Here is a 27,280-nt window from a genome sequence, read left to right on the forward strand (position 1 = left end):
CAAGTAGTGATACCCAAGCATCTGGATTTTTTAAGACCTGCTTGGTAGCATATTACAGGGATAGTCAGGCAGTTTAGGCCCCAATTATGATTTATAAGGAACCATATATAAAAAACAGCAATACTTACAAGCTTTAAAAATGCTCAGAATAAAAACAACTGTTTGATTGAATTCAAATACTCTTATGCAATATCCCTACCTCAAATTTTTGGGTTCAGATGAGCCAACACAAAGTGAAATTATTCTATTTTCACTAAGCCAAATGAAAGTAGTAACAGCATAAATGATAAAAAGGAAATTCAGACCTTAGCCACTTTTTATTTTAGTATCTAAATACTGTAACGTGCAATTTAAAAAAAGGATTTTTAGCCTGATTGTTCCCCTTTTAGACTCCTTGTGCAATTATTACTGAGACCAAAACAATATTGAAAATAATCTTGTACTAATATTAAAACTAGATGTTCAAATGTTGCCCTATTTTATTTGAGAACTACATACCTCACAAGGGAAAAATATATAATTTTAAGTATGACAATTTAAGTGTGCCATTTTTTGAGTCACTGTAGACTTCCAGAAATAGACACACTTCAATATCTTTGATTCTATATACAGTCCTGCAGCATTTCTCCTAATCTTGAAGATTTTTTATTTTCATTTTAACAGCAGTTCAAGCTAACAAAAGTGTTGTCTTGTTTAAAATATAAGACAAAAAATGAACTGAAAACAGAATTTGGAACTACAAAGTTAGATAATTAAGTACTGGTATTCTCTTTTATAAATTAAAAGTCACACCATAGGTAAAATAGGATCTGACCTATACCCATAAAAAAACAAGGACATTTATAGAGTTATGGCTAAGAAACCTGGGCTTTGCAAAATGAAGTCATGCTCTAATACTCCTGCAATACTGAAACACAAGAGACAGGAGGCTTCAACACAATTTCTGAATGTCCTGGCTGTTGAACAAATTAGACGTTTGACACCACATTAAAAGTATTTAAGTTATGCTGGTACATTTTATTTGTAAAACACCTGCCTCTTTTTAACAATATAATCGCCACTCAAAACTGCAAAAACAAATGGCCATGTAAAGAAATAAGTGCAGAAATATCTGTTATGTGGATGACGGCAAATATCTAAACATTTCCAAAAAATACTGGGATAAATCACAAGACTATTTTTGATTACACAGGCAATACAGTTTTATTATATTCTTTCACCCATTGTAGTAAAAATGTTTAAACAATTAAGTGAATAGTCAGGGTACTTAATTGTCAACAAGGTTTTATGAGTTATTTACGTTCTAAATCTTAGACCCAGGGCAGAAGCAGGTGGAGGTGAGGGGGAGGAATGGGAAAGAGGGAGAAAATAAAACATATACACACTGAAATAATAGTCTCTTATCAAGTTTGAATGCCTTCTTTAAAAGCATTAACATTACTGAGGCACCTTACTGAAGGTTGTGTATCATCTCCTCTTTGGCAATGAGATGTGTGGTTTTGTTAACTAGGGCCATCAATGAGTTGAGCTTATGAGACCAGTCATTGAGTAAGTTATTTGGGTCCTTTGGCCTCTGGAAATTGATAATTCCTGCCAGCCTGTCTACTTTAGCAAAGATAGTCTTATTTACTACTAGATTGGACAGGAACTCCTCCGATTCCTGCAAAGGAGACAAACAGCACTAAATCAGGATTACAGCATTTGTAACAAAAGACATCAGATGTTCTTCCCTAATTTCCAATCAACTATCTAGTATCACCTTTACATCAGTACACTCTGCTATAGTACTGTACTTACAATGGACATAATACTTTAATATTATGCATAATATTAAAATATGACGGTGTAACTACTATGTTGTATTACATTGTAACAACTGAGATTATGTTGCAACTATTAAACAAAAAGGTCAATAAACTCCTGATATCAACTACAATAAAAACAATGACAACTAGTCCCATTTTGAGCTGCATGAACTGTAAACTTTCAGACTATAAGACCAGAAAGCCTCCTGTGCATTTGGAGCATTTGGCTAAATAACTTCTAAAATATACTTTCTACTGCTAATCTGGGCACAAATATTCAATATAAAGTGGACTGTACAAAACATCATGACCATGCCAAGAACTGCTCATTTAAAATGGTGTTGTTATATAAAGGCAAGTCATCAGATATTTAGGGAAATACTGTTAAGTGTGTGTATGGTTTTTCCCCTTTTAATGCCACATACTCTGAAATGTAAATCCATTTGGAAAATTCAAACAGGAAAGTGAAAGGTAACAAGTCGGATGTAATCACATTTGTTTACAGCCTTTTACAATAGATTACAGCACAGGGGATACAGAATCTAGTTACAGTCTTGAATCTGAAGGAATTTTAGCATCTGTTTTTTCCTTACTTCCTGGTTACTGCCTATCATTTTGAACACTGTGTGAATTATAACATTCCATTCTAATCCCTGGATAGGCATATATGCAATGTATAGTCTGTATTTTCACTATCAGAGGCAAAATTAAAAATATCCTAATTTTAAAAATATCCTAATTTACTGTTACCCCTTAGAGATTTCAGTAAACTTAAGTATAATTAATATTCTTTTTTTACACTTTGTTTCTGGTGTTAGTAACTAGAAACCTTTGGTTACACTGGGGCAATGTCCAAGAGACTGTGAGAACATTACCACTACATGGAGGATTATAAGAATAATACATAGAAAACATGTAAGTGTGCATGCCTTCAGATTCTTTATCAAGAGTGTTGTATTTCTAAAATACTAACTTCTCTTTCTGCATTGTAGGTATGGCTCTTCCAATCATTCTCTGACGTGAGACTTAGTATATAGTGTTAAAAATGCCTATAAAATGCAAATAAACTCAGAACGCTATTCTGAGTTAAATATCAATTTCTTTACCTAGCCTACATTTCTTTATAACAAAATAAGATATCCTAGATGACACTTACATCAACAGATAGGTCCAGGAGCTGTGCCATTCTCTTCATTGTAATTCTGGTATAATATTTTGCCATTATTCTAATATTCTGGAATAAAAGTGTTCAGGGTTATGAGGGTTGTGTGTGAACGTTTAATTGAATCAAGCTGCAAAACTACAGAAGACACTTTTAAAAACCAACTAGAATTGCATTGCTGTAATGGCTTATCCACCGTAAGGTATGCAAACAAACAGTAAGAAGACTTTCTTCTGAACACAAAATATTCTTTTGCTAAGCTAAAACACTGCCTCCATCTCCCAGACTAGCTAAAAAAAGTTAGCCACTAATTACTGATTTAATACAATACAACATTCTTCTTAAATTTCTGTCCTAACCAACATTTCAGAGTACAGCTAACAACCTGTGCAAGCTGAAAATTTAAGCATTGCATTCGTTTTCAACAGTTCTGTTGTTTCACTCCCATTATTGGTACGCATTTCACATTTCTGTACCCTAATTTCTTTCCCTCTTACATTAAAAGGAGAAACACATTTTTTGTAACTCCAAACCTGTCTATATGGAGAATGCTTAAACAGTCAGTTGTACTTACATGCTCCACAACTCTGTTCTTTAAGTCTTTCCATCTCTTTTCACCTTCCTCTGTATAACCAAACACATCGGTAGCAGGACTGTCAAGAGATCCTTCTCTCAACTCCTTTCCATATTCGTCAACTATGGAGGTCCAGCGCATCAATTCCATAGTGGTAAATAATTTCAAAAGATCCCTGTAAACAGTTTAGCAAAGCCACTTTACTGTCTCATAGCAAACAACTCAGTGTTTTACACTTAAAATCCTGCCGGAATACAAATACACTAGCAAAAAGTTGTGTTATCCCCATTAATCAGCCAAACTCCGTAGTAAGTACATGAGGGAGAAACAACCAAGGATATGCATCTAGCTGGGGTCTTCTAGACCCAGCACTCTTTCCTGCCTATGCAGGGGGTCGGACTCGATGATCTATTGAGGTCCCTTCCGACCCTAACGTCTATGAATCTATGAAAAACCATGAGGAAGAGAAAACAATCATTTAAGCCAGGGGACAATGCTGGCATTGTATTTCTGGGTACTTTGTATCCATTAGGATAGAAATTAGATAAAAATGACTAGTTATTATATGTCTCTTATGGACCCTCACTTTTCTAGTAAGAGGATTGTGGGCAAAATACCCAAGACACTAGACACTTACACTGGACATCCATTTCAGTCCTATGTTCCTATCATGTTTTAAATGTTTTCCTGTAATACATTTTTCTCCTTTGCTGATGAACTGTTTGCACTGCACTTTGCACTGTTTGCAAATTCAAATTTCTACTGGCTGTGTCGTTTGTCAATTCCATATCTGTGCAAATACATTCCACTGAATCAGAATGGTCCCATTTCACATCTATTAAACCTATGCGATTCTAAGTACACAGGTGACAGGATATGGGTTAGCAAGAGAGAGAGACTGAGCTGAATTTAGAAGGAAACCTCATCAATACGATCGCTCATATTCATCTGCAGCTCTGTTTGCAAAAACTACATGTACACTTTAAAGTACAAAAAATAAAATGTAATGATTAACTCTAATCCAGACCTGATGTCTATTACATGCACTCATGCAAAAAGGATCTGCAAACTGAAACAGCCTATACATAAACAGCGTCACAAATGGCAAATAGAGGCCGTCCTTCGAATGTTAGGCTCACAGTATTACTTGGCTATTACAAAATAGAGGCAGTACAGATTATATTATGTGCATAACATGGAACTATCCAATATGGCACAAATACATGCATTTGTGTCATAATGCAACATTCATATTATGAATTGAACCACTCTCAGAAACAACTTTATAGTTTTTTTCCCCAAACTATTTTAACTTTACAAGATGTTTACAATAAGCTCATGGCCATCTGAATCCACTTTACCTCCAGGGTTACTGTAAGAATAACTTTCTTGCAAGAATGAAGTATGCAAAAGATATACTTACTTATACTTAGGGATTTCTTCTAGTTTTTTGTCACTACTAATTCTGTGCACCAAATCAGACTGTTCATTGTCATAAGGTGAAAGAATAACATACAGAACAACACTCTTCAGTGCCTATTCAAAGGGAAAGAACCGTTAGGTTGTTTTTTTAATAACAGAAAAATAATTCAAAAGTAAACACAGCTTGCAAGGTAGGCACAGCTAATCTTCTGGACATGTAATCTGATACACATTCTATAAGGCTCAAGCCATGTTTCTAAAGGAACTAGGGTAAAATTAAAACATTTACATTTTGATTATGAGGTAAAAAATATATTCAGGTTAATTGAAATTTGTAATGCTGTCATTTTGACAGGAAAACAATCCTGAGTTATGAAGTATTTACATTGTGTTCACAACTTCAGAGCTAATTCCAAAAAATTACTGTTCAAAACGTAGTTGTTCAAATTGTTTCTAGACATCCCCTTATATAATGAAGAAAAATCAAGTCACATTCAATTAAAAAAACAATCAAACATACATTATTATTTTCCTCGTGCAAATAGTGGCTTTTAATTAATATTAATTAGTAGCTTAGCTTTATTATATATTCCTCCTTATGTACCCAATTTGTTAATGTTTTGATTAAACGTACTCTGATATGCTCTAAGCAACAACAGCAGGATGAACTGTATAATACACAGGCGGGCAATTATTTTGGGCGGAGGGCCACTTACTGAGTTTTGGCAAGCCATTGAGGGCCACATGACAGGCAGCCAAAGGCAGATAAATATTAATTTTCTAAATTTTTTAGGGGACCCGCAGGCCAGATGGAATGGCCTGGCAGGCCGCATTTTGCCCACCCCGGTATAATACATGCTCAAGTTTAACAGGCTTCTGCAATTAAATAGGATTTCTGACCCGTGGAATTATAGCAAATTTATCTGTATTGTTTTTACCTGCTGCCACTTCTCACTTTCAGCCTGGATACAAGGTGTATCATAAATGGCTCTGTAGTGCTTACAAATGGAGAGGTAGGAACCTTCGTGCTGATCCAGCTGAATCATTAAGTTGTAGTATTTCAACTTTAATTTCTGGAACAATTACAAACAGTGTCAAGTTAATATAGATCCACTCTCTCATGTACTATACCTAATTAGAATTCAATAACTGACATATAAAAGCATGCTTAAGCCTGAACAGAAAGCACATCACAGACTAAAGTAGGGAAGGGGGGAAAAAAACAAACCAAAAAACATATCCATTTTACCTCCGTGTTTTCTTCTTGGAAAAATTTGGTGTTAATTTTTTTGCTGATAATTTGGGTCCGAATGTAGTCTTTTACAGCCAAACAGAGTCTCATCTGCTCCAGGATAAATTCTACCCGTTCCTTTTTTTCCATTGAACCATAGGTTTCCACCTAAAATGAAAACTAAAGTATTTAACTGTAGGGATATTTGTATGATCTATCAAAGATTTTCACCATGCTTTCTTTCATATGGTTATTTTAAAGTTTCTGGCTCCAAATCAAATGTATTACTATAAATATATTTAAACAAAGCAACTTTAAAATGACTGTATATACACTGCAGGACAAGCTAAATCAATACCGTCTGACTGTATACCTTTACTATATTATGGGACCATATTATCCAATAGGTATATACGTGAGGTTAAATCCTTCCAAATTTGACTTATGTGCCTAAAGCAGGGATAGGCAACCCACAGGACGGGTGTCAAGAGTATGGCACTTGAAGGCATCTTGCTTGGCACTTGTGCCTTGGGTTGGACGGCAGGGAAGGGGTCAGGGCTGTGCTGCCATAACAAGAATTGGGCCACTCATGGCTCCCCTACTGTCTGCCCCGGCACACCAACATCTTACAAGTCGAGGTTGTGGGTGTTTTTGGCACTGCCCAAAAATGTTGTCAACCCCTGGCCTAAGCAATAAGTTGTCCATTTAGTACAGGGGTGGGCAATTATTTGGGGCTGCAGGCCACATAGGCAGTTTTGGGGAGCTGTTGCCAGCCAGTCAGAACTCCTCCCCTCCCCCTTTGCTCACCAAACCTGGAGCCCACATGCCCTGTGGCTCCTCCATGCCACTGCTACCCCCCACCAGACCCAGCAGCAGCTGACCACACAGCCCCAGCCCTGGGCCACCCCACACCCGGTCTGGACTTGCCTCGGCTGGATCAGACTAGCTCTGGACCAGCCAGGATCTATGCACACAAACCTGACTCTGGTCCCAGCCTTCCCTGCGCCCGCACAGGATCAGCCCGTCCACAATAAGCAGTGGCAGTGGCCTGGCAGAAGCTGCTGCTGTGCACAGGGAAAAGTGGCCACCTCCCCCTCACCACTACTGGGCCCTTCATGCTATGGCCTCCTGGAGTCTGTGCCCACAAGTCAGCCGCCGTCACAACCACCACTTATCGCAAGCAGGCACAGAGCAGCCCAGGGCCAGAGCTATACATGTGGGTCTCAGTCCACTCTGATTGAGGCAGGTCCAAAGCAAGCGTGGGGCAGGCCAGGCCAGGCCAGTCTCCACGGAGCTGGCGTCACTGGCAGTGGCAGCTGGAAGGAGCTGCCACCACCTGGGCTGCCTAGAAATGAAGTCGTCACAGAGCCGCCCCAACCCCACTGCGCTCCTGGGGGCAGCGGGACGCACCATGGGTCAGACAGTGCCTGGTTCAGGTAGGTCTGAGGGACCTGCCAGAGGCTGGATAAAGTCTCTCCACAGGTTGGATCCAGCCTGTGGGTCATATTTTCCCCACCCCTGATCTAGTATCGTCTCCCAACAGTGGCAGTAGTAGATGTATAGAGGGAGAATATACGAACAGGGAATATCTAGAGTGATCCATCCCAAGTTGTGCCCCTTCTGGCACCCACCATCAATGGTTTAGAGATGTCACAGAATGTATCCCTAACTGTTCTATTCATGAACCTGTCTTCCATTAATTTGTCTAAGCTTTTTTTTCAACCTGGTTGCACTACCTGCCTCTACAACCTCTTGTAGCAAGAAGTTCTGTGTACTAATAATGGGCTGAGTGAAAAAGTACTTTCACCTGTGTTAGTTTCAGTGGGTACCTCTAGTTCTTGTACTCTGGGACTTGGAGTGTAGCAGTTCCCTATTTACTTCATCTATACCCTTCAGGATTTTCTAGACCTCTATGTTATCCTTCCTGAGCCTTCTTTCCAGACTGAAGATAAACACATCCATGATGCTAAAGATTCCTTCCACTCACCTAACAGACCACCCTGAAGTGGACCTAGCAGAAGACATCTTGAGTGGGACCTTTGTTTAAAATCCATAAGAGTCTTGCCTATGCTAAGGTCATGTAAAAAACCCAACACAGAACACATAGGAACTAAGATAAGATTTCTTAATTACAACCAATGGTCTGACAAAGGGTAAAAGATTTAACTAAACCTTATGCACTACACAACACACTGAAACCCCTTGTCAAAAAGTGGTATTAATCGTGACCCAATTTAGCAAAGTTAGAATATTCAAAATTGAATTTTACTTTCAAAGACAAGCATTCATTTGATTTCTGGGAAAACTATGCAGTATGGTTTTATCATGCTAATAATTTCACAACAATGTTAATTTCAAAAGTTGAGAAAGTGGATTCTTGTGGTAAAGCGCTTAACACATTAGATGATGCATTACCTGTAGTTCTTGCAAAATTGAAGCAGCCTCTTTCACGTCACCATTCTGTTCTTTTATCGTCGCAAGAGTCTTCGTTAGACGAGCACGCTCAATTTCCACATATATCTGGAATTAATGAAAACTCTACAATTTAAACTCATTAACTACCTGTTTATACTCCCCTAATGTTATCGATTAAATGATTCACCAATAATATGCATCTACTGGGAACTGGCCCCTGCCTGTACTCACTTGTTCTCCAAGTGGCAGCAGCGGGCTGGAAAAAATCCTCACCTGCTGCTGCCAACGGTACATGGCTACCTGGGGGCCAGGCAGGGCCAGGGTCAGCTTCAGGCAGCAGTGGTGAGCCCCGCCACAGTCCCTGTGAAGTCATGGATGGAAGCAGCAAGCGGGGTTGCTGATGGCAGGTGCACACAGGCCTCAGGGCCAACGGAGTGGAAGCCACGAGGGGCCCAATCTTTCTTATGGCAGTGCATTCCCAGCCCCTTCCCTGCTGTCCATCCCAAGGTGCGTGTGTACCTGCAGCTGCCAATGAGCCAGGCTGGGGCTCTGCGGACCTGAGTGCAGCTGCTTGTAGCCCCCCTGCCGCCAGCAGCTCAGGCTTCATGGCAGGAAGCCAGGCCCTACCCAGAGCTTGGGCCAGCTGTAGCAGGTGGCCAGGAGGCTTCAAACAGCTGCATCAGGGTCCACAGAGCCCCAGTCCAGCTTGCTGCCGGCAGTGGGTACACATGTGCCTCAGGACAGACAGTGGAAAAGGGGCCAGGACTGCACTGCCACAAGAAGGATAGGGCCCCTCACAGCTCCCCCACCACTTCCCAGCCATAGTAGCAACTGGTGCCCCCTCTCTTCCTCCTACCTGCCCTGCTGCCTTCAGGGGCACAGCACCACTTCCTTTCCCCACTTTCCTGCCGGACTGCTCCCCACCCCATGCTAAACAATAACCAGTAAGGTATTACTGGCTATCAATATATGAACGGTTAAATATTTAAATGTCTTGAAAGAAAAATCCTTACCTTTCCTTCTGTAACCATACGCAGTGTGTCAATTAATCGCAGTTTGATTGGTAGGTCTGAAATCTCTTCAACATAAGTACAGCACTGTTGGACCATTTTAGCAACTGCCTGGTATGAAAAACAGAAAGCAAGATATTACTACATTTTTACATTTCTGAAAGTGTGTTAAGAAATAAGCTATGGGCATATGTATAAAACATTATGATAATATCAAACTGAACAGACTCAAACCCAAGCTAAGTGGGTAGGGGTTTATCATCACTTCCACCAAGCCTAAGCTTGAGAGAGCAGATGTACCTTACACAGCATTATATAAAATAAGATGAGAATCTGAGTCAAGAAGTCAAATGCTCTGCTGCTTTATTGCTCATCTCCCAATTTGTGCTCAAGAACTCTCTTGCAAACAACCCTTCTTTTGCCAAATCAAAGTGTCTACAGTGTTGACTGGAAAGAGCCTAGCTGTTTGTTAAAGAGTCTCTGTGGGTTAAATGAAATTATTTAGAGTACAGCCTGTTTTCCAGAAAGAAAAAAAAAACATTTTGTTCTTTTTACTGATGTTCTTTTCACATATGCTGGATTTAAAGCAGCTTTTTCAGATTCCTTACTGCCCTTAAGCTACTGTGTTCAAGATGAAGAATATGTTTTAGAATGTATTTTGGCAACAAGTCTGAGAATATTTTAACAATACTTTTAAAAATTACTCTTCTCTGTAAACCAGAATTGGTACTTATTCAACTCTACTACAAAAGCTGCAAAGAAGCCACTACAGGAGGCAGCCTAAAAAAACCCATACCAACAAACCACCATATGGGCACACATTTTACTGACTAAAAGTATGAAAACCTACAGCTCAAAATAAGATACACAAGAAAAGCACAGAAATAGGTAGGATCCTCTTAATTTTAATGATCAATTTTTAACAAATCTGACAAAGAAAGAGTAAGACAACAAAACTACCACCCAAATTTCTTTTAAAAAAAGTAAGCCAAAGAGACTTGTCATCCAACAGCACAGCTTCCCCCTTCTCTCTAAACCTCCTCCTTCCCTAGTCACATGTCATTTGGCAGTAATTCTCACAAAAAAAATATAAGCAATGACTGATACGTGCTAGGCACCTTGCCACATTCTTTGGAGAAAGACGACTGTACAGTACTCAACTTACACAAAAGTACCAATACTTTCTAGTATTGGAAAAGCAAATATCCATCTTATTTTCCTGAAGTTCTGACACCATTAAATCTGCCAGACTTCTAATTAAGTAGTCATATTAAACATGCATCCTATAAAGGAAGTGTGATAAACTTGATAGTCTATACTTAATGTCTATACCCTTTTCATCCAAAATGCATTAGACAATTCTGACAGCTGGTTCCAAAGGTTGACAGAAATAAAACTGCATTCTCAAGTGAAGGATTAATCTGTTTGAGCATAACAAATTTACAATTCTGTTTAAATCTCACACTTTACAGGCCAAACTTAGGATATGCATACAATTTAAAAGCTATCCAAGCTACTTTGATAACAAAGCAGTTTAGCCATAGTAGCATGGAACTCCCTCTAGGCTAATTAACTCTGCTAAGAAAGGGGTAAATACAGGTTCCAGCTGCCACAGATAAAAGACTTCCAGTACCTATGTAAGCATGGGGATCTCTAAGCTTTACTGCATTCTGCATTGTAGACATATGGTCAAGCATCAGTTTTAGCAAGTGCCTTCTGGAAAAAGTCAGGTCATGATAAATACGATCAAATTCCTGGCTTACTGTAATGCTGATATTTGTGTTGTACTATACATTAAATATCTTAACTCCTTTATTTTTCTTCTCAATGCAGGTTTTAAAAAGAAAACACATACAGCTAAAGTTCTTTCAAAAAGTATATTTCCTCCATCAAGAATCAGTTTTGCATTGACATTTACAACTACTAGGACAGAACTGAGATGATCAGCTTTCATGATTCAAAAGACAAAAGCTGATTACCAGCTAGAGTCAAGTAGCAATATCCACTGTAACAGAGCATATTGCTCTAGGTGGATAGGTCATACAAGCTAGAAACTGTTTTCTGATTTTAAATATAAAAGCAGGTGTATAACATATATACATGCCACTAACATTCCAAGGCAAAATCTAACAATTATCCATGTTTAATTGTTACTTCAAATTAGCCATTTGATCCATTTAAGCATGTAAGCAGAAGTTACTAGCAAACCTGCTTCATAAAGGCCAAGTCATTCTTGACCAACACATTGCCTACCATTTTGGCTTATCCAAGTCTCATGAAAGAAGGTAATAATCTTAACAATCAGGACTTCACACATTCTTGATAGTCAGCAATTTAATGACTCACACCTTGTCAGACTGAAAATTGTCTTACTAGTAAAGAAAGCAGTATTAGTGATTTGGGTTAATTTTCTGCTTCAGGCCAGGCGCAGTAGAAAATATACTGGAAATAAGAGTTGGTTCTCCTCAACACCAAATTAAAGAACCTGGGGTAGCCATTGCCTGCCTCCTCACCAATATATCTTGACATTAGCAAATCATTTCTGTAGGGGGCAGATCAGAGCAGGGCTCTCTATTTCATGATCCAGTGACAAGATTGTGACAAATCTGGTCCTGTCAATAATAAACAGATTAGGAAGTAAAGAAAGGAATTAGAGGGAAACTGAAAAGGACAGACTTGATTACTCTGTATATCACCAAGAGGATGCAGAAATTTCAACCAAATAAAAATGCACTTATGCAAGATGACCACAAAGGAACAGGAAACTAAGGATATACTTTATCATGCATAGATTTCTGGTATTTCAGGAGACCTGTAGAGAATATTGTCTGGATGATTTAAAAAACAAACAAACCTAGATACAGACAATAAGGTTGAAGATACCCAAATAAGCATGAGTGCTAGTTATTAGAACTCTAAATCTAGATATATGAGGATGCACTGAAGAAAATTAGCAGATACTCAAGCATCAAGCAGAACTATGACAGACTTAGTAAAGAATGAGAACTAATATAAAACATTGAATACAGTACTTAAACACTGCGTTTAAAATGAAAGATGCTGAAGAGAGATGCCAGACAGCAAGAGAAATAACAAATGACTGTAAAAGTTAAGTGTTCGTCTATTCAGAATGATATGGGGACAGACAAGACAGTCAATGTACAGAAGGGAGAATAATAAACATAGCATAACACTGTTCTTTCCCAACAGCTGCATTTTCATTTGTTTGCTTGTACAAAAAGTTTGAATTTACCTGTTTTAATTGACTTCTTCTCTTGGACAGAAGAATAATATTTTCATTAAGAGCATCCCAGTCTTTAGCTTCATAACACATTTTCACTATAGCAACTAAGATACGAGACGTGGAAACCATGTCAGACGCCTGTAACAAAGAGGACCATTAATCAAACACAAAACCTCAGCTATAATACCACTATTTGTGTCTTCACAAAGACATGGTAAACCCATTATAAATTTTACTCTCCCACCACTTTCAAGAGAAAGAGAGAACACAACAGAGCCAGACATCTCAGTTCTCTCCTCCCCAACACCTAGCAAAGGTACAGGGAAAAACACAGTACAGATTGAAAACCATGAACAAATCTCCCTGTTGCAAAGTGTTTTTTACTTACTGTTCGCGTCTGTTTTTCCAAGGACAGTAGGTTTTCAATTACTTCTTGCAGTCTTCCTTCCTAATATGATAAACAAACAGTATTAGAACAGACAGGCTACAGATACAGGTGGACCTAGACAGGCTGGCAAGTTGGGTGGATCGGAATCTGATGGAGTTCAACATCAAGAAATGTAAAGTGCTCCACCTCGGGATGAGCAACCCCAACACACCTACAGGCTTGGTGGCACCAAACTGACTAGCACCACAAATGAAAGGGACCTGGGGGTAATAATAGACCACAGTATGAATATGAGACAGCAGTGCGATGCTGTAGCCAGTAGGGTAAATAATACTCTGGCATGCCTCAATCAATGCATCTTCAACAAAACCAAGGAGGGGATTCTTCCACTCTACTCAGCACTGGTGAGACAGCAGCTGGAGTACTGAGTCCAGTTCTGGACACCAAACTTCAACAAGGACGTGGTAAAGCTTGAGAGAGTCCAGAGAAGAGCTACCTGTATGATCAGAGACTTGCACAGTAAGCCATACAAGGAAAGGCTGAGGGACCTGGGATTCTTCAGCCTGGGGAAAAGAAGGCTGAGAAAGGACCTGGTAGCAGCTTACCACTACACTAGGGGAGCACATCAAGGGCTCAGTAAGCAACTGTTCCCCAGGGCACCTGAGGGGAAAACCAGGAGTAATGGCCACAAACTCCTGGAAGATTGATTCAGGCTCAACATTAGGAAAAACTTCTTCACAGTCAGGGTGTCCAGACTGTGGAATAAGCTCCCTCCAGAGGTGGTGCAATCACCTACCCTGGACATCTTCAAGAGGAGACTGGACAGTCACCTCGCTGGGGTCACCTGACCCCCGAGTTATCTTTCCTGCTTAGTGCAGGGGGCTGGACCTGATGATCTTCCAAGGTCACTTCTGGCCTTACAATCTATGAATCTATGAAACTGAAGAACACAGTAGTTTAAACTGAGGATAATCACACCTGTTTGAAGGAAAAGTACTAAATCCAAGGCAGTTTATTTCTTAAGCACACTAAAATGAAGCATTGATACTTTCAAATACAAAGTATGGCAAAGGGTTTTACAAAGATGGACAAGTCCTATTAACCCTGTTTTTTGGATGAGGAACCAGACCCAAAAGTTAAGGAAAACATTTATACAAGCAGCCTCTGGTTTTGAGTTCCTAAATTCCAAGTGCCATGGACCTCATCTCCAGACCAAGCTCCTAAACACTGAGATACACTATATGAAAAAGCACCGTAGTAACAGCCAGGAAGAGAGCCCTGATCATCTGAGTTCCAAAACCTTTCCCACTTCTCTCACATGTGAAATATATCTATTTCTACTTTCAAAAAGTTAAATGATATCACCTCATGAAAGCCAAAAGAGTGCAAAAAACTGCATGCTTCTTAAGAAAATCAGAGCACATCTAACTCTCCTCAATTTAAATAACTGACATAGGGGATTTCAAACCACTACTTTAAAATGTGTAAATAACTAACAAAACAAAAAAATGAAATGCAGAAGGAAACAGAACTCCTTCTGACAAGAAAATTACTAAGCCTTGAAAGCCATGTTATGAATACGTATAAGCTAAAATGTAACTATCAATCTGAAAAGTATACAAACTCACTCCTCCCTAGCCTATCCTAAAATTTCCTTTTTTGACACAACACAGTAAAGTGGCCACAGGAAACCCAGTCTTGTGAGAGATGAAGCAGCAGAGGAGTTAAATCAGAACTAAACTTCCAAATCTGACCTTTTTGTAACATACATGAAGGACAACATACCTAGTTTGATTCAACTGGCCAAATCTTAGCATATGCTATTGGATAAACACCTAAAATTTAGTTAATGCATTACCTTCGCTTTCACAAAAGGCAAAAGTTTGAATTTCAGTTAGGTTCAACTACTTTGTGCTCACTAAATCAGGGCTAAACACAATTAATTTTACTAATCCAGAAAAAGCCTGGCAGTTAAATCCCTTATATGTGCAGTTAGATACCTTAACCCAAAAGGTTGCTGTCACGTGTCTATCTCCAAATTTTAAACACAAACTACCATGCAAATGATGTACAACTGCATGCTTCATACAAATATCCTAAACCAAGGAGCGAAATGCCTGCCCTCACTGGAAGCTAGGAATTATGTGGCCATATTTGTACATGCTATTGGGGCTTTAAAGGACACAGCAACACAATTTAGGCTGCCAAGCAGATTGAACTTCCTAACAAATATCATAGGAAAAACCCAATACTATTTACAACAAATGCTGCAGCTCTGAGCTGGAATCTGACAGGCTGCTCCATGAGCACTTCTGTTTTGGCCTTGAAGTTTTGGCCTCTGGGCTGTCACCCTCAGCCACCCCAATCCCCTGCCAAATCCTTTTTCTGTCTAATATACACCCTCCTACTCTCACAGAATTAAATTTACCATTACTACATGCAACCTATGCCTGGCTGGCTACATCACCAGGAACCATTACTGATCTGCCTCACTACGATCACAGCTATCCATCTGGCACAACATCACATCTGCTCCCGGTGCAATGCTGGTGCCTATGGCCATTGGGAAAGCAGAGGAGGTAACATCCAAGACTATTCCAGCCAGGCTGGGGACACTGAAGTCAGCAGAACTCAGCTGTGTGTGGCACTACATGGCACGCGTCTGGTCATAGCAAAAGGAAGCAGAGGAGAACCACCCAGTCACTATGCACATAGCCCATATCTACTTTCTTGCGATCATGCTGTTCCCAGCAGGAACCCAACCTGTGCCCCAAGGCTGGAGGAACCGAGACACGCTGGATTCCCTATGCACACGGGCTTTACAACTCAGGGCCCTGCTCAAGGTTGACAGCAGTCTTACACCGTTTAGATGAATCATAGAAAGTTACGCTTGGAAGGGACCTCAGGAGGTCGCACCTAGTCCAAAGCAGGACCATCCTCAACTACATCATCCCAGCCAAGACTTTGTCTACCTGGGTCTTAAAAACCTCCAAGGATGGAAAGTCCACCACCTCTCTTGGGTCACCTGCTCCAGTATTTTACTACCCTCCTAGGGAGAAAGTGCTTCCTCAGATCTAACCTAAACTTCCCTTGCTGCAACTTGAGCCCATTGCTCCTTGTTCTGTCACCGGCCACCGCTGAAAACAGCCCCGCTCCGTCCTCTTAATGGAGCCTCTTAATACAAACCACAACGGTGTGAATAGGATGGTTTGGGTAGGGCTGGCCCTGCCTCAGGCAGCGGGTTGGACTACACCAGCGGTGCTCAGCCTGTTTCGTAACGGGACCCATCCGTGGGCAGTCCCGACCCGGTGACCCTCACTCCCACCTCCTGCCCCCAGCACCCGTGTGGGGCAGGGGGGGTCCCAACACCCCTTCCAGGGGTGCACCCCACCTCTGCCAGCCCGCAAGAGACAGCTTTCCCCTTTAAAGGATAATTCATAGACAAAAGGGACCTCGCGAGACCATCAGGTCCAGCCCCCTGCATTGGGCAGGAAAGACACCTGGGGTGAGGCGACCCCCGTGGCGACCATCCAGTCTCCTCTTGAAGATTTCCAGGGAAGGCGACTGCACCATCTCTGGAGGAAGCTTATTCCTCCATCGAGACGCCCTGACTGCGACGGAGCCCGTCCTAGAATCGAGCCCGAATCGATCCTCCGGGAGTCGGCATCCGTTACCCCAGGGCTGCCCGGGTGAACGGCTGCTCGCCGAGCTCTTGATGAAAAATGAGTGTGTTTGTGATGTTTTCATACGTTCTTCCGACCCGCTTTTGCATCACGACCCCCGGGGTGAGAAATGCAGGGCCCGGCCGATGCCTCTATTTGGGGGCAGGAAGGACTCTGACGGCCCGGCCCAGCTCGGGGCAGACCCCGAGGAGGAAGGCTCCAGCGACCTCCGAGGGGATGTGACTATGAACAGCGGCACGCTGGCACCGAGGCCAGGGCTGAGTTTCGGGGAGGGTTCGTCCAGGCCTCGAGGCGCTGGGTGACCTCGGGAGCTCCCTTCCCCACGACCACGCGAGGATTTGGCGCTGCCCATCGTGCTGAAGCCGCCGCCCGCTTGCGAGCCGGTCCCCCGGGGGCCGCCCCCGGCTGAGGGGCGCGCGGGCCCTGTCAGGCCCGGCCATGACTCAGCCCATCCGCGGCCGGCGGCTCCGGCTCCCGCTCACCTGGGCCAGGCGCTCGCACTCGGGCAGGCGCTGGTCCACCGTGGCGCTGTAATCCACTTCCATCTTCACGATGCGGCCGTCGGCCCGCTCCGCGCCGCCCTCCGCCATCGCGCCGGCCCGGCTCCGCGTCCCCTCGCGCACGCACCGGAAACCCGCCCGCCGCGCGCGCAGGCACCGCCCGGGGCAGCCTCTGCGCTCGAGGACCCCGCACGGCGACCACAGGCAGGGACGAGGCCGCCTATTGCAGCTTCAGGACCCCAGAGCGGGTCAGGGGGCGGGGCCAGCCAGGCCCGACCTGAGGGGGGCGGCTGTCCGCGGGCGGCCCCGCCGTGTTGGACCAGCCGGGGGCGCAAATGTGTGTCGTCACGTCAACCGGCGTGCGCGCCGCACTAGGGGAAGTGCGCAACGTGTGCGATGTACACGTGCCAGTGTGCGATAGTCATATAACAGTAATATGTGTGTGTATAAATATATAGTGTTTATGTATGCGTATAGATATATATATGTGTGTGTGTGTATATATAGTGTTTATGTATATTTGTGTATAGATATATATGTGTGTGTATATAGTGTTTATGTGTGTATGGATATATATGTGCGTGTATATATGTGTGTACAGATAGTGTTTATGTCTGTGTGTATGGATATATATGTGTGTGTATATATGTGTACAGATAGTGTTTATGTATGTGTATATATGTGTGTGTGTATATGTATATATATGTCTATAGTGTATATATGTGTGTATATATTGTGTGTATACACTATATATACACACATATATACACTATAGACGTGCATATACACACATATACACACACAAACACACTATATATCTATACGCACACATATACACTATCTGTACACACATATATACAAAAGCATATATATTTGTGTGTGTGTGTGTGTGTGTGTGTGTATATATATATATATATATATATATATATATATATATATATATATATATATATAAAAGCAATCAGGACTTGTGGACTGAGGTGATATTTATTAGCCCAATCAGATTTTTGCAAAAAAAAATAATAATTCTTTCATCGCAAGCTTTCGGGCACAAACGCCCTTCATCGGGCATCAGAGAAAAGATTGTAAAAGTTCTCCTGGGTAGAAATGAAAGTTCATGTTTCATAGGATTTCACAAATACATTTTTTGGCCAAAATCTTGTTGGTCTGATAAAAGAGATCATCTCTGTCTGCGAGCCCTGATTGCTCCAGACCGATACAGCTACAACCTGGATTCCTGATACATAGATAAAAGTGTCCAAAATGTACAGCCTGGATACCTGACAGACGTACAATAATTTTTAGAGGCAGCTCACTGATGCAGCACACGCAAAACCCAAGTCACTCGGGGAACCTTAACCGACTTTCGGGTTCGCTGTGAGCACTTTCTTATGACTGCTTTCCTCAACGTAAAGAAACGCTGCAATTTTGATGACCCAGCTCTCACTCACTGGGGAGCGACAGTGAGCAATATAAAGTAAATAAGAAGACTTGTTTGTGTATTTTTTCAGTGGACAATAGTTTTTCAGCAAATGTGATCATTCTGAGCTTCCAATATGATTCACAGATTGTAAGGCCAGAAGGGACCTTGGAAGATCATCGTGTTCAGCCCCCTGCACCAAGCAGGAAAGATAACTGGGGGTCAGGTGACCTAAGCAAGGTGACTGTCTAGTCTCATCTAAATGTGAAGTTATTGTATTGGAAGCTCAGAATGGTCATATTTGCTAAAAGCGTATCATTTTTCAGCAAAGACCTGGCAACACTGAGGCCCAAGGGGAGGGCAGAAGGGGTTGAAGGCAGAAGGAAGGGTGGGACTTGCTGCCCCCTTTAGTCTCCCCAGGTTCAGAGGCTTGCATTACTGTCAAATGACAGACACAAAACACGCAGGAAGTAAGTTGTGTGCGTGCAACCCACGTAACACATTGAGAGCTGCAAGTGGCCCACTGTGGCAAGCAGGTTGAGGACCACTGGTCTACTGCATCAAAGAGTCCATCGTTATCAAATGAAAGTACGTCATAGGTCTTTCTCTGTGCCAGATCCACAGAGGGTATAAAAAATTACAGTCCCTCTTGCCCTGTAACAACAGAACCGTGGCTGTATCTCAAGCAGTGTTAGCACGTTTTTAGTTCTGCAATCCTCAGTTCAGTTCTTCATGTCTTGACCCAGGGGTAGCCATCACATGCACTTCATTTGTAGTCTGAATTTATTTAATTTCAACTTCCAGCCATTGGATCTTGTTATACCTTTGTCTACTGAACTGAATAATTCATTATTATCACATTTCTGTTGCCTGTATTGGTATTTATAGACTTATGATTTATAGATTTATGCTGGTATTGAGTCACCCCCTAAAAGTTTTCCTTTGTTAAACTGTACACATTATTAAGCTTCTAGAATCTTGTATTGTGGGCCCCTCTACATGGGCAAGTAAAGACGCAATGGGATCTAATGCGTGATCCACGCAATCACCCCTGTGGGATCTAATGCACAATCCATGCAATCTCACCTCCCGCCATGCCACATGTTTGTGGCAGGAGGTGCGACTGAGTGGATCATGCGTTAGATCCAATCGCACCTTATTGTTGGTGCAGGGTGAGCCCAATCCCAGGCTCAGCCTGCACCAGCAAAAGCACCTTCCTCTAGCTTGAGGCCTGGGTCAGGCACACCATGTGCTCCCATAGCTGGGAGTCCCATCAGCTGAGCTGGGTTCCCAGCCACAGGGGTGCCCCAGAGGTCCACATGGCAGGGAGACCACAGCTGCTGTGATCTCCCAACGGTGGGGGTGTGTGGGGTACCCTGTGGCTGGGAGATCGCAGCAGCTACAGTCTCCCAGCTATAAAGGTATGTGCCCGCCCTGTGGCAGGGAGCCCTGTCAGCTGGGAACTCCCAGGCTTAAGGATGCACATGGCCCTCCCCAGCTGGGAACTCTGATCAGCTGATGGGGCTCCCAGCCACAGGGGCCCCTGGCCACACATTCAATTAATGACAGGATAGGAAAGTACTACAAAGTTATTGCACATATTTTGTGGAGTAACTTTGTATTTTATTTCTCTTTTTATCATGCCATTAATTTATTGAACGTGTGGCTGAGTGCTTAAGACGTGATTAACTGTTTAATCGTGCCTTAAATATAACCTGCATATGGGGCCTGTGAGGCATATTTTCCAGCCCTCTGATTATTCCAGTGGATCTCTTCTGAATCCTCCCAATTTATCAACATCCTTTTTTAACTGTGGACTCCAGGACTGGGCATATCAATAACTATGGTAATTTCAACTCCATCAAAAGCAGAGGGAAGTATGCATTTGTGGTTAGGCAGTATTGTGTTTGACAATGAAAAAGGATAAATTAAACATGATCAACATGTTGTTTACCAGCTTCCAAAAATACTTTGGCAACAAAGATGAAAAAATGGGAAATAACCATTGTCAAAATGGCTTACTTCCATCCCTTTTATTATTTTAACAGACTGTCTCACTGTGAATTTTGTCCAAATACTGCTTTTACTTATCAGGGGGCTAAAACAACTTTTTCTTTTTCTTTTGGGGGGGAGGGAGGGAGGGGGTTATCATAGTATTTTGCCCCAGTGTTACATACTGGTACAGAATCTGGTACTAAGAGCACAGACCATGTGTTCTGGTATTATGCGGTATAGGATATTTGGATCTGTTTCTTTCACTTTATTTTTAAAGAGAAACATCACACACAAAGGTTGAATTATAGGACTCGCATGATAAAAAGGTGTTAATCCTTTTGGCGGCAATAACATTTTAAAAGTACAAATTAATTTTAATTTAAAGTTAAAATTAATCTGAGGAATAATGAGCTGTCCTACTATACTCAATTTAAATGTAGCCTGCTCTCCATTTAAAGGTAATCTGAGGAAAAGTGGTTTTTAATAAGGGAGTATTTAGGGAAGAAAATAAAATAGACTCAATAGAATAAGATGCATAAAATACTAATCCTGCATCCACTGAAATCAATGGCAAAATTCCCATTAACTTTGGTGGTGAAGGAACAGATTTACAGAACCAAAATGATTTAAATTCAAGATTAAGATGCAAAACTTCATCAATGGCAGAGATTTTGTCTATTTCTGCAGTGTTTTTAATTACATTTGCAGCCTTCCCTTTCCCAAAATATTTGGAAACTCAACCCTCCTCCCAGTAAGTTACAAATTTGGAGCCAGATCAGGTGATCAGTACGTTAAATATGGATATAGAGGGACATCAAGGTTATTTTCTTTCCCCTACCATTAAGGAGTATTCCTGTCTGGCTGGTTCACCACTGGAGAGGAATGTTGAGTCCCCAAAACTGTACAAGTTGGAAATCTGATTTTGTGGTTTTTTAAATTAAATTTTATCATTAACCTAAATGAGGTGGGTAGTGAATGATGGCTTGCCAAGAAGAAAGGACTTGTTCCAGAGTGCTTTGAAAAGGCTCCCTTTGACTTTAATAGCTCTAGATCAGACCCTAAAAGTGATGGGGAAGAAAATGAGTGCAGGGTGCGACTTACACAATTGAATCCTACTGAAAGGCTGAGAGAAGAAATACTGATTCTTTCTCCCACTTTGACTCCCTGTATGATTCCAACAGGACAGTTCTTTAATGCAATAGTCATTAAACAATAAAATATCTTTAAAAAGGCACTTTTACTGTCTGTGACATTTCCCATCTGGGTTCGGCATTTGTCGTCATACTTTAACATTCATTTTTTCCTAGATCAAGACTGGAAGTTGAATGAAGAGTATCTGTAGTTGATCGGAGATGGCATGCTGTATTTCAGGATGTAGACTTACACTTAGAGGTAGGTGTGCATTCTAACAAAAATGAAAAAGAAAAAGAACCGAATAAAAGTAAGGAACCAAATTCAGGCAGGCACTGCCTGCCAGAGATCTCACAACAAGGTGTCAGTTGGAGTTTTCTCTGGTCCCCACACAACCTTTGGTGAGACTACTACTGAAAGGCATAAAACTGTCTAAAATTCATAGGCCCTGCTTGTCCATTTCCCTATACCTTATGTAAATATTTGAATCTGTACTGAAGGAGGGCAGAGTGGATGGAAAAACTCGACTGGCAGCACAATTTATTGAAGAAGGGTTGCATTTGCTCCAGGAGATGGCACTGTGTTGCCTTTGGGTTAAGACTGCACAGACTCGAGGGATACATATAGGTATAAAGCCAATAAACAGCCGAGGTTCTTTGCTGTCTCTTGTTGTGACATAGATTTATTGTTTTAGGACTAAATTCATTTTCATCACGCAAAAACCTTGTATTCCATTTCTTTACTGTAAATGACTTAAATGCTGAATTGCAAGCTTGTTGTCTTACTACTTAGCACTTTGTACAGCACTATATAGTTTCAAATTATTCTTGCTACACTCCTCTGAGTTATGTAAACATTGTCTTTCCCATTTTACAGCACTACAGACGTCTGACTTATCTGAAGCTATATAGCCATTCAGTTTTGGAGGGAGTTAGAGTATAAGTTACCTATGCGTGTTGTCAGTTGATGAGCTCTGCACCATTCAACTTCCCTGAACATTTTATAGAGAAAAGAAAGGATATTACACAGACTCCATCTACTGAAGGCAGCTTCCCAGATAGTAAAAAAAGCTGTGTTTGTTAAAACAGGGATTGCAGTTCATTGCTGAAATATTATTGAGGCACGTATTTTCACTGACTTGTCTAGGTGGCTGTTTAAAATTAGGTGACTGATATAAAGGTTTACCCAAGTTGCAGTTTGCGGCTGATAATAACTGACCAAAAGGGAAATGGGTGAGGCCACTACATCCTGTGCTTGTACCTCCTCTGTACTTCTTATGCACTTCACAAAATCCATCTTGTAGTTTCCTTTCTAACACGGAGCTGCAAACGGATCTTTTTGTAAGTCATCCAGACAGTTCCCTGCCAGTATAACAACCTCCCTAATAGTATATTTGCTACATTTTGTGAAGTCATATTTTTAAATATGACAAGCAAAGGTGGTTTCCTTCACTTCCCTTGGGAGACCATCTGACAACTTAATTCCCCTTCTGTTCAGAATTCTCTCCAGATTGATCTGCATCTCTTCACGTTTCTTAGTTACCCTTCCTATACGTTTCTGCAGTCGAATTCAATCAGTAATGCCTTCAGAGTTCCTGACTGCCGTTCTGCATTCCCTTGAAGGCTGCCTTCCTCTTGCTTGCTGGCTGCTGGCACTCTCGGAGAGACATGCTGTTTTGTTTAAATCCTCCACATTCTTTGCTGTGCCATTTCCCCATTGGCCGGATGGAGCCATCCTTCCTGCTGTGACTGCTGATGTCAGAAACACGCTCACACCCAAGCTGAGGCTGCTGCTGCAGAGGCTTCTCAGCACAACTAGCTCCAACTCACACACACAGAGCTCTGGTGGGGGAAACCCAAGCCTCTAGAAGGATCAAAGGTCGGTGTGGGGAAGACCCCCACAGCAGACTGTCCCCCTCACTGCAGAAGTGGTGCATGCATAAGAGCAGCTGTACTACAGTGAGGAGGAGGAAGCTTTGTTTACCAGCCTGGGAAGGAAACGTTATAAAGCCTTTGTCTTGGAAATAAGCATCTCATCTTTGCTGCTGCCACTGCTCCAATGTGCTGCTGGTGGTGGTGAAATTAGCATTTGGGGCTGTGGTTTTTTCTTTCCCTTTTTGGCTATTCCGGCATGTCTTGATAAAGCTGCAAACGGATTGTCATTTTAATCTATTTTCAACGGACGTCTGACTATAACGATAGCATTTGATGTTTGAGACTTCTTTGTCTGTATGTATGTGTGTGAAATTCACATGATCTCAGTTTAAGGGAGGAAGAACTGGAAGAAAGGAGCAGTTTTATTGGTTTTTCTTCTTGGTGGGTCAGCCCTTCTGGATGGTAGAAGTTGGTATCTTTTGAGCACCCTGTCAAGCACATATACAACAAGGGGTTTGATTAGTTTTTTCCTGTGATTTGTTTTTGCTGTGATCAGAGTGCAGAAATAACTACTTTTTTCCTGATTTGCTGGTTTGCATTAAGGCAGCGGGAATATGCTCTTGAAGGAGTACCGGATCTGCATGCCTTTGACAGTTGAAGAGGTAAGCACATTCAGTCATAATAATTAGTGCATTACTTTACCTGTCTTTTCTTCCTGAATGATAGTTCAAGCTGAAGTTAGTCTGTTCTGTTGTGTCTATTTTACTAAGTCATTTTTCTTTAGGCAGTGGTCTTTTTCTTACTGTGATTCGTTGGAGAAGCATATTTTCATTGCAAGATAAGGAAATCCTACGTAAGTGAAAGTAACTGTAGCAAAATCATAGTGATCAAGGTATTAGTTGCAATCAAATTAAAAAATAAGAACACACACATTTGAAAATGTTAATTTGTGCTGAGATCTAGATTATGACGAGGCATTTGTCCAACATACCGAACTTCTAAATATTTCCTTTTGGATTTAAAGTTATCCTTTGCCTCATTAAAAAATAAATACTTTCAGCTTCAAGATTCTGGTGTAAATAACTCATAATGTTGTTAATTTTTTTTGCAATTAAAAAAGTATTTTTATGTCAGACTACTTTCTATCAAATCATATTTTAAACTCTATTGGTTAGGGATATTGCCTTTTTATTTATATGCAAAGCATTGTGCATGTGTATGGCAATACATACAATTATACTCCTAGTATTTTCAGACAGGTATATCATGAGCATGTTTGCTAGTGTAATAGATATGCAGATAGCTAAAGGCCTGCCAAGACACACACACACTATATATATATATACACACACATACACACATACATTTATATTTATGTGTATGTGTGTGAGTATGTATGTATGTAAGGAAGTTGGTGTTCTTTTTCACAGTGCCGCACACAAATAAAAATAATGTATGCTGCTGTATTAGTATTTTACATTGCTGAAAGGTTAAAGGGGGAAAGACGTGCTGTTTTGAAACTATGATGAATTTTAATAATTTCTGAATAGGCTTCTTCTCATGCATCACATTTTTTTTGCAAACAGCCATACTCAGGAAAGTTTCCTTTTTCTGCTTGTGTTTTGACAATGAGGAAGATCACTTGGTTTCTGCGACCTTTCTGGACCACAGGAGGGCGCTTTGAATACATTTCTTGCAAGGTTTTTTTGTTTTTCCCCAAACATTCTTTTCCTGGTGCAGATATGTGTACAAAGGCAGCGGGAGTATCAGCACTGTAAGGATTTTATTGAAATTATTTTGCATCAAACAGTTTAAATATAGCACTTTAGTGTGTACATTTCTGGGAATCTGCTAGATGGTGTATAATGTTTGTGTTTTTGGTAACTTTACAATAGAAGTCCCTGGCAGTAACATATTTGTACCTGCTTCTGTATTTCTGACACATTGCAAGCTCTCAAAACAGTCAGTGAGACTTTGGGATATTTTGAGAATGCATGATTTTGCCCTTTTAGGAATAACTCTTCTGCATCTGAATACAATAAGTGTCTTGAAGATGAGTACAACATAGTTTAAACATTGAATGCTGTAATATAAAACATGACCATAGAAGGCATTACAAAACAATTTCCTCTACAGTATTTGTTTAAATAGTTATTTTCAGATTATAAAATTATAGTTAGCATTTTTTTGCAATGCGTAGAGCAGTGATTCTCAGTCAGAGTGCTATAGCACCATGATGTGCTACAATATCCTGTTAAGTCTGCTACACGGTACTGTGGAGTATTATCACTGCTGGGTGTGCAAACCTCTACACGTGCGTCACAAGATAGACACAGAGATTTCAAACAGGAATCCATAGGGTCCAAAATATATTGATGTGTTGGGTTCTTTCTGGGTCCTTTGCAACAGAAGAATTGCTGTATTGTTTTTCCATAGTCAAAAAACAAGTCAAAGCTAAAAAATGGCATTTTCTGAGGAGTGTTTTGAGTCTAATAAAGTTAAGAACTACTGATACAGAGGTGTAGCATTCCTGCTGTTGTCTCATTAAGCACATATTTATATATAGTCCCTGTCTACACTTGGCTATGAATATAGGTCTATGTAACTGGCATATTGATGTAACAGTATTTATAAGTGGTACATTTTGGAATTGTTTGGTTTTATCTTAAAGGTTCAATCCTGAATTCACTGGCTAAACTGGCTTCAGTGAGAGCTGAATCAGGCCCCAAAATGACAGATGGATATGCTTCTGAGTAAAGAGATATATTATGTCGCACTTACATTTTGGGGTTTTTTTCCCCGGATACAAAATTGTAATTTTGTACTGAACATCTGCATCTGCTTACTCTGTTATTTGAATGCAACTACTAGCTTGTCCAAGCCAAGCTTTTATGAACTCATGTTCCCTTAGCCTATCAGAGTGCATTAAGAGTAGTTTATGTCATTTAAAAGGAAGCAAATTAATTTTCCTCTGAAAAATGAATGTTAAATAGTATTTCTGAATAGAAAAATGCAAAACTCTTGATAAAGAGGAAGGGTCAAATTTCACATATTGGGTGAGAAAAAATAGGTTGAAATCTTAGTCTAGAGTATTGGTGTAGGAATGTTCGTCCAGAAAATATGCAAGAGGCAAGAAGGATGTTTATGCATGATATCTTTTATTGGACCAACTGTATGGTTGGCATGGACTTGGACAAGCTTTCAGATGCAATATGTTCTTCCTCTTTAGGCCTGAGAAAGAGTTGTCCTCTAGAATATTTAAAGCATTAACTATGATGTTCATACATACTGCAGATTGTTCTCTGGTCTCAAGTCATCCATTACTTCATGCAAGAACTGCAGTCAGGACTTGTTAGTGACAGAGAAGATGGGTATGATCTATAGTGTTTGTTTCACTTGTTAATTATAGAATGAACTAGGAAAAAA

The 27,280-nt window shown here is 40.9% G+C and overlaps 2 protein-coding genes across 2 annotated transcripts in view; one reads left to right on the forward strand and one right to left on the reverse strand.

Annotated features, from left to right (window-relative positions):
* Positions 1–987: 987 nt before the first annotated feature.
* Positions 988–17,586, reverse strand: PSMD12 (proteasome 26S subunit, non-ATPase 12). The gene is made up of 11 exons (XM_014601807.3): positions 17,417–17,586; positions 13,252–13,311; positions 12,873–13,001; positions 9,623–9,730; positions 8,610–8,714; positions 6,213–6,362; positions 5,902–6,036; positions 4,965–5,077; positions 3,542–3,716; positions 2,962–3,039; positions 988–1,660 (listed from the first exon to the last, which is right to left on the reverse strand). Exons 1-11 carry the CDS (start codon positions 17,522–17,524, stop codon positions 1,451–1,453), a joined length of 1,371 nt encoding a protein of 456 aa, XP_014457293.1. The 5' UTR covers positions 17,525–17,586; the 3' UTR covers positions 988–1,450.
* Positions 17,587–17,699: 113 nt separating this feature from the next.
* Positions 17,700–27,280, forward strand: part of PITPNC1 (phosphatidylinositol transfer protein cytoplasmic 1) — a 176,781-nt gene continuing 167,200 nt past the window's right edge. Inside the window, exons 1-3 of the mRNA XM_059732043.1 lie at positions 17,700–17,874; positions 22,157–22,241; positions 24,458–24,516. Of these exons, the coding sequence (XP_059588026.1) occupies positions 22,202–22,241; positions 24,458–24,516 (99 nt within the window). The 5' untranslated portion in view covers positions 17,700–17,874; positions 22,157–22,201. The remainder of the gene's footprint in view (positions 17,875–22,156; positions 22,242–24,457; positions 24,517–27,280) is intronic.

This window comes from Alligator mississippiensis, chromosome 8, assembly GCF_030867095.1.
Source record: "Alligator mississippiensis isolate rAllMis1 chromosome 8, rAllMis1, whole genome shotgun sequence".
Classification (NCBI taxonomy): Eukaryota; Metazoa; Chordata; order Crocodylia; family Alligatoridae; genus Alligator; species Alligator mississippiensis.